Source organism: Salvelinus namaycush, chromosome 27 (genome assembly GCF_016432855.1).
Source record: "Salvelinus namaycush isolate Seneca chromosome 27, SaNama_1.0, whole genome shotgun sequence".
Lineage (NCBI taxonomy): Eukaryota > Metazoa > Chordata > Actinopteri > Salmoniformes > Salmonidae > Salvelinus > Salvelinus namaycush.
In genome coordinates, this window is record NC_052333.1 from 23,846,442 (window position 1) to 23,853,883 (window position 7,442).

Genomic DNA, 7,442 nt, shown 5'->3' on the forward strand with positions numbered 1-7,442 from the left:
CTACTTCTATGGTTTCTGTTCAACCATCTTCTTCTATGGTTTTTGTTTCTGTTCAACCATGGTGTGCTGAGCTGAATGAGGTGTCATGTCATTAGCACCAGTTTCATGCCAGCAGGCTCTCTCTCTCTGGGGGGGTTGCTGTTCACATGCATATGTATCACCAGGCTATGTCTCTCTGCAACAACACATTTGCATAGCACGCACCAGAGCCTACCGTTGTCTGTCTCTAATAGCCAGCTCTGATTGATTCTGTGACTGTAATCTGAAATGAATAGTGAAATTAATCAGTCATTTGTAATTCATATTGTATTTCGAAAACATACTGTAGGCCTCAATGAAACCAGACTCTAATTTGTAACATGGAGAATGTTGTAAAACATGAATTACATGTCTAGTATATAGGCTATTTGTTGATGAAAGTATTATGGATATGATAATGATTATTGTTGACATACATACCAGTGTCATAACAATGTAGTAGCCTATTGGGAGGTTTGTACAACGTACTCTCTGCTCTCTGTTGACACCATATCCTTTACTAGCCACAATAATTGTCCCCTAGGAGGCTACAAAATGTATGAGGCCACATCAAGTGCGTGTTATACAAAGGAGTCGTAGGCTACCTAACGCCAACATTTAAGAACATGTCAGTAGCAGTTAATGAATTGTCCAACGTGCGCTAAGTCTGTACTGGGGTCACAAACCGAGCCAATCGGAACAAAGGATACAGAGACGACAGTAGCTCCACCTCTCCCTCTTTCCTTCTCCGCTGGTTGGTTTATACATGTATATAATCCCGGAGCTGACCCAGAAAAGTAACTCTGGTGACGGATTCTTGCTCGCCTCACAGTGCACTAGAGAGCACCGATCGTTTTAATTCGATGAAATACATGTATTTGGCGCATCGCCTTTGGAAGTAAAGACGGAGATCCAATAGCAGAAAGAGAACGAGAGAACTTCAGAGCAGGGCCATTTAGCTGGTAAGTGTTGTCTTGTGAGGGGGGCATTCATTGCAGAGAGAGAGACTGTCCTATTACTGAGGGAAGGTAGGATAACCATTGTTCGTTTTATTTGCGGTTTCTTACATGACCGATTGTTCATATGCCGGCTATAGTGCATAGTGATACTGTATGATAAATGTATGATAAATTACTAAACGATTGAACTGTATATATTGCCAGACCGAGTTTATTTAAACCGGATTATTATTTTTGTTGTAATGTGGTATCAAAAGTATTTACTGTTCAATGAAATCTGCCCCCTATGCAAATACCTAGACTACACGGGTAAAATGAAGCGTTAAAATGTAGATATAGTGTGTAATAATTCACCTACAAAAAAAGACCTCGATCATTCTTTGTTGCTCCCCTTTTAGCCTTTTGCTAAATGTGACATGGACGGAATGAATGTTAAGATGCCTAAACGTTCACGCTTGCATAGCCCAAACACAATTGTATGGATTTTGTTCGGCTGCTGACCATTCTCTCGAAATGATTGTGGTTTTAGAAACAATGTTGCATCGGATCATAGTTTTTTTTATTTGTATAGATAAAGCACAAAGAGGTTTGAACGGAAACCTGAGCGCCAGGGGCACTGGAGTTCATTTTTTGGGAAAAGAGAAGAAAGAAACACGACATGCTTTGTTTTCAAGCAGACAGTGAAAAGACAGAACTCCTATGGTATCCAATGGATGAACCATCATATTGTGTTCATGCGGTGATAGAGACATGTACGTTACTAAGAATGTCATTCATTGTTTTACCTTGCGTAATTGTGGGTGGGGAAATTATGCGTTGTTGTTCCATTTTAACTCTGGTGTTACGGAGATGGCACAAATACAGATTCCGTTCTTAATTAATAAATCGTAGGGTGTTGTCTTTCATTTTTATTTCCATTGTATTTTTCCTATAAGCACAAATCGTAATGACCTTCTTGTCCATTTATCACTGCTTGTGCCTAACGAAATGTTTGTAAACGTTGGTTTCCTTTCGCGCGGATGTTCTCGCTATCATCGTGCATGTAGTACCGTATTTATTACTATGTATCTACCGATTAAAATTCGACATGCGCTCCTCTGCGTCCTTTCAACGACAAAGGTATGACTGGTATTTCCGATCGTGTAATAGGCTACATACTGGCAGCGGATACAGGCAGTAGGCTATGCGTAATGTTGCTGTGGTCGAAATGATGGTTAACCAATCGAAAGTGTAAATGGCCCCCAAACGTCATCTGAATAGATTACTGACTCAACACTGTTTGAATCACTAATAGTACACTGTCTATCTCTATGGAATCACCCACTGTTAAAAGTCATGGTATGGGCTAATGCTGGGAATTTTATGTTCTCAGGGAGCTGTGTCTCTCAGATTGATCTGATGAACTAGGCAGACACCTAGACAGTTGTACAACTGAATGCATTCAACCGAAATGTGTCTTCCACATTTAACCCAACCCCTCTGAATCAAAAAGATCCAGGGTTGCCTTAATCGAGGTCATCGGTGCCCCGGAAGCAGTTGTTGTTGGGGGTTAACTGCCTTGTTCATGGGAAGAACGGAAGATTTTTTTCACCTTGTTGGCTCGGGGATTCGAACCAGCGACCTTTCGGTTACTGCCCCAGTGCTCTTAACCGCTGTATGTTTATCAGGGCTTCCCAAACCTCTCTTTGAAAAACACCAATCGATCCTCTTATTCATCTATTCGACTACTAGCACGCCTGATTCTTTCTCAACTAAAAGGCTCTGGACTGAAGCACCGCTAACAACAACATTGCTCCTCCTCCTCCGCAGGGTGACAGTAAAGGTTTCCTTGTAAATGTTCTTATACAGAGTCATCATCATAACTAACATAAACATTGTCCTTCCTCCTGCAGGGTGACAGAGAAACCATGGCAGACCACATGATGATGCCCATGTCCCACGGCCCTGCGACGGCCCTCCACGGCTACAGGATGGGGGGAATGGGTGGCCCTCCACAGCACGCCGTGCCGCAACCCGGCCTTCGCACTCTTCCCAACGGCCAGGTCATGCACTACGGCCGGGTGCCGCAGACCTCCATGGAGGCCGCCATGAGGCAGCGGCCCGGTCTGGGGATGGTGGGGCCGGCTGGGATGAGCGGTCAGGTGAATGGCCAGGTCAACGGAGCACAGATGGGAGGACACCACCACCAGATGAACCAGATGATGTATAACCAACAGCATCAACAACAACAGCCACATCAGCAACAACAGCAGCACCACCACATGCAGCAGCAGCACCCCCAGTCTCAACCCCAGCACCCCCAGCAACAGTACCACCCCAGTGGGCTCACCTCCCAGCAGCTCATGGCCTCCATGCACCTCCAGAAACTCAACACCCAGTACCACGGACATCCACTGGGGCCGGTCCAGGGCCATCACCTGGCCAACGGGGCCCAGTACAGAGTAGGGCCAGGCCAGCTGGCCAGCATGCAGCACATGGGTCAGGGTGGGCCAGGTATGGTGCTGGGACAGAATATGGACATAGACCTGATAGATGAGGAGGTTCTGACAGCGCTGGTGTTGGAGCTGGGTCTGGACCGGGTTCAGGAGCTCCCAGAACTGTTCCTGTGTCAGAACGAGTTTGACTTCATCCCTGACTTTGTTAATATGAAACAGCAGCCGAGCACCGTGAGCTGCTGAGAGATACACAACAGTCAGACGAAGAAAGACGCTGTAAAAACAGGCTGGCGCCCAGAGAAAGACTGAACCACAGACTAGACTAGCCACAGCAGCACAGAGAAGAGGAGACAAACTGACTATTGTTTCTGTTCTCTCTGTGTGAGTTTAGGCTATCTATCTGTGACCATGTATAGTAGATCTACAGAACACACTGACCTACCTGTGAATAGTAGGCCTACCTGTTGGTTTAAGATTAATTGTAAGGACAGAAAGAGAGGAGAGGAAACAAAAGCTTCCTCTGCATCAGGCTGGCCAGCATCAGTGTCTGTGAGAGCTGAGCTCAGTCAGCCCGGCCACAGGGTGGCGCTCTCTCTGGCGCAGTGGCCTCTGTCGATTCTGTACTGCCTACTGTTCTGCCTCTGGGCTGCCACCCATGCCCTAGTGTCAATATGTGTGCTGAGGCCTGAGGGATGAATGTAGACTCATTCAGCAGGACAGGAAGACGAGACAGACAAGCTGAGACAATACAAAGACTAGCTTCACCTGAGACTACTAGATTTGATCTATGGCTTTTAGAAATGTATTTATTTATGAATTTACCCAACCAAGTAGCTAGTGGACATTTGACAAATTGAGTTGTTAAAGAAGTTGGTCGTCTGATTATGAATTAGGCTGTTGGGGGGGAAAGAGTTGTTCAAAAAGATGCCTAACTTTATTGTGTGTATGTTGAAGGCTGGTTCTTCAAAACAGGTTTGGAGGATTCCTTCCTCGTTACCTTAACATTTCCTTTAGTAAGAGCCTGAGAGAGAGAATGGGCCAATGGGTTTAGATTTTCTTGGGTGGTGGGGGTTTATTAGTCTCTGATTAGTTAGGAATTAACTGTGTTACCCTGGCGATCTGGGTCCTCTCCCTGACATAATCTGATCACATAATCAGAACAACATTATAATTATCATTAAAACTTACATTTCCTTGAATCTTACATGTCCGCAGTTTCTCTATTTCCTACTGCTGAATTAAATCGGATCAAATCACTGGCGAAGTAGTGCGGCACATACAGAGTAGTATCTCTATAGCAAGAGAACAGAAAACACACCCTGCATGTCTTCAAATATTCCTCTGAACACTGAGGGCCAGCTTCTACCTTCAAACAGCTAGATGCTCTTGTTCAGTAGAGTCTCAATGGCTACTTTACACTGTACTTCTTCTGGTGGACCTTGGGGCAAGGGAATACACTGAATAGTATTTAAGGAACTACACACATAACATAACAGCGGGCTATTTACTCTCCCTACAGTATCTGTAAGTGTGGCACAGAAGGTAAGGCAGGGGGAAAACCAGAACCTCTCTCAGTCGCAGGTCATTCTGAGTCATAGAACTCACTTTAGACTTTGAACAGCACTGACAGTTAAAAGACGTAAACACAAAGTGTTGGATTGTGAGAAGTATAGAAACCTAGTGCTCTATCTGGGGTGAATCCTAACTTCCACCAAATTTTGATATCAATGGGTGACCAAGTGAACATTTGACTTTAGTAGGAGTCTGTGAACGTCTTGAGTGTGTAAGCCTGCCAGGTAATTCTTGAGGGTAGTGACTGAGTTTGGTCCTCTGACCTAACCTTGGCCAATGTGCTGACTGGGTATGAAGACCTGGACAGTGGAGGCTGCTTCAACTGCCTTGAACTGTGGACAGCGTTCATTAGTCCATTCTGTGGACACAGCATAGTGCTAGGCACTACTCCAGCAGTACTTGGTTGGTTTAATCATTGTTTAAAGCTGCCTCTCTTTACCTGTGGCATTGATTTCATTACCAAAGGTCCAAACCCAACAGTGCAGAGCAACACACACACAGACACGCACACATACACGCCCGCACACACAGGTTGGTTGCTGTTTCCATAGATTAGCTTACTCAACTGGTTCTCTCCTGATTAGATTTAAATCACCCGTTCACACACACTTGTCTTAATTGAGGTCATCCAGCATCCCAGCCCCAATAACTTGGTAATTAGAAAACTTGGCACTCAAAGGTAGTGTGCACTATATAGGGAACAGGGTGCCATTTTGGAGGTACCCTTGGTAATTAGAAAATGTTCTATTTCTGTGGTGGTGCAGTGTTTTTTCCCCCTGCCCACTGTGCATAATGAGGTTTTGGCAAGGTTACTGCTTTGCTCCAGTGACTAGTACGAGAACTTCCTGTCCTGTTCTGTTGTTGAGCTATTTGTGGAGATGTCAGAACAGAGAGGTTGGAGGAGCAGTGAGGTTGAAGAGAGGATTGGGGGAAGGGGAAAGCTTCCCTCTGTAATGCATTGTGGTAATCTGTTCCAATACCAGAGCTACACTCACTGGTGTCTCAGCTCTTTTTCTAGCCTGGAATCTAAAGGGAATATCTCTCTATTTCACTATAGCTTCATTTCACTGTACTTCCCTTCACTTCATTATAGGTTCACTTCACTATTTGCACAAAGTGCAAATATTCAGTTTGGATTCCAGGCTACTCTTAGCCCTGTCTTGCCCCTGGAGACCTGCCATTTTGCAGAGCTCTGAGCACAAACATACAATGGACAACAGAAAGTACACTCATCATTGCAAAGGCCGAAACCCAACCATATCGGGTCATTTCCTGTGGTCGGGTTATCTGTTACCAGTCTATTTATGTATAACTTGGATTTAGATTTGGGACCAGGCTATTTAGGGCAGTTTCACAACCCCTTATAAAAAAATAATCTATTACAATCTGAAAATTATATTTGTATTTGTCTTTTAAGCCTTAGAGAGGGTGTAGCCTCTCAAAGTCATTTGATTACAGCTATATCAATAATATTTCAGACTTCTAATGTATGGTGTCTTTGTACTGTAGAATATAGGTAAAGTTGACATAATTAAGGTACTTTTCAAAAAACATTGTCAGATGTAATTGTTGAATGGCTGATGGCTGATGTTGATGTGTTGAATGACAAGAGATTACAGTTTATCATCCATTTGACAATTGGGAGTGTTGATATAAATAGGTTGCATGGTAAAACCAGACTTAATGCTGGGCTAACCATTAAGTGCAGCATTCAGTCTGGATTACCCAGGCTAACAAACAGTCTCATTATATCAAGGGTTTGGGTACAGGACAGGCCTGAAGCTTTAAGACCTAGTAGATTGCATGTGAACATTGTGAAAAGAGATGTGATGTTACCACTTTCCCCCACTTCCGCTGAGAATGTACAGCAGAACGGAATGCATTGTGGGAAGTGAAGTCTTAAAATGGTGGATACATTTGTGAGATTGTATTGTAAAATCCTTGTTCCAAATTGCACCACTTCATTTGGGGTTAACCCCCCAACTCCCAACCCCCAAAGGTTTTTTTAATGTTATTGATTCTATTTTAAGAAAATGTATTTATTTTCAACAACAATAAAATATTTATTTAAAGAACTGGCCAGAGTATGGAGTGTTTTTGAACATGTTTCTGTCTCTGCATCGCTCTATGATATCCTTTGAATACCCCATGCATCTTTTGAATACCTCATGTATGACTTTGTACTGAAACCTCAACTACTTCTGACAATGATACAATGAGTCTGACATTACTTCTGCTCTGGTACAGTGAAACATCTCAGTAGTGTTCATGTATGGGCTCTACAGCTGCAGTGGCGTGTATTCATGGATGCCAAGGGAAGCCAGGCTTCCCCAAATATGTGTTTTCATAATTTATGTCAATTCTCGAGTGGCCGAATCTCACCGGAGAAATCATCCGAGCGAGGGAAACAGCGACACCCTGTCTTGGTATGTGTAGTCCGTGTATCTGATGCTGTTTG

General features: G+C 43.9%; 1 protein-coding gene across 1 annotated transcript; it reads left to right on the plus strand.

Annotated features, from left to right (window-relative positions):
* Positions 1–789: 789 nt before the first annotated feature.
* On the plus strand, positions 790–7,061 carry LOC120022135 (cbp/p300-interacting transactivator 3-like). Its single transcript, XM_038965985.1, has 2 exons — positions 790–980; positions 2,870–7,061. The coding sequence occupies exon 2, from the start codon at positions 2,885–2,887 to the stop codon at positions 3,653–3,655; it is 771 nt and encodes a 256-aa protein (XP_038821913.1). The 5' UTR covers positions 790–980; positions 2,870–2,884; the 3' UTR covers positions 3,656–7,061.
* The last annotated feature ends 381 nt before the right edge of the window (positions 7,062–7,442 follow it).

Excerpts from the sequence above, each read along its gene's own strand:
- LOC120022135 (XM_038965985.1), top strand. The coding sequence starts at position 2,885 with ATGGCAGACCACATGATGATGCCCATGTCCCACGGCCCTGCGACGGCC.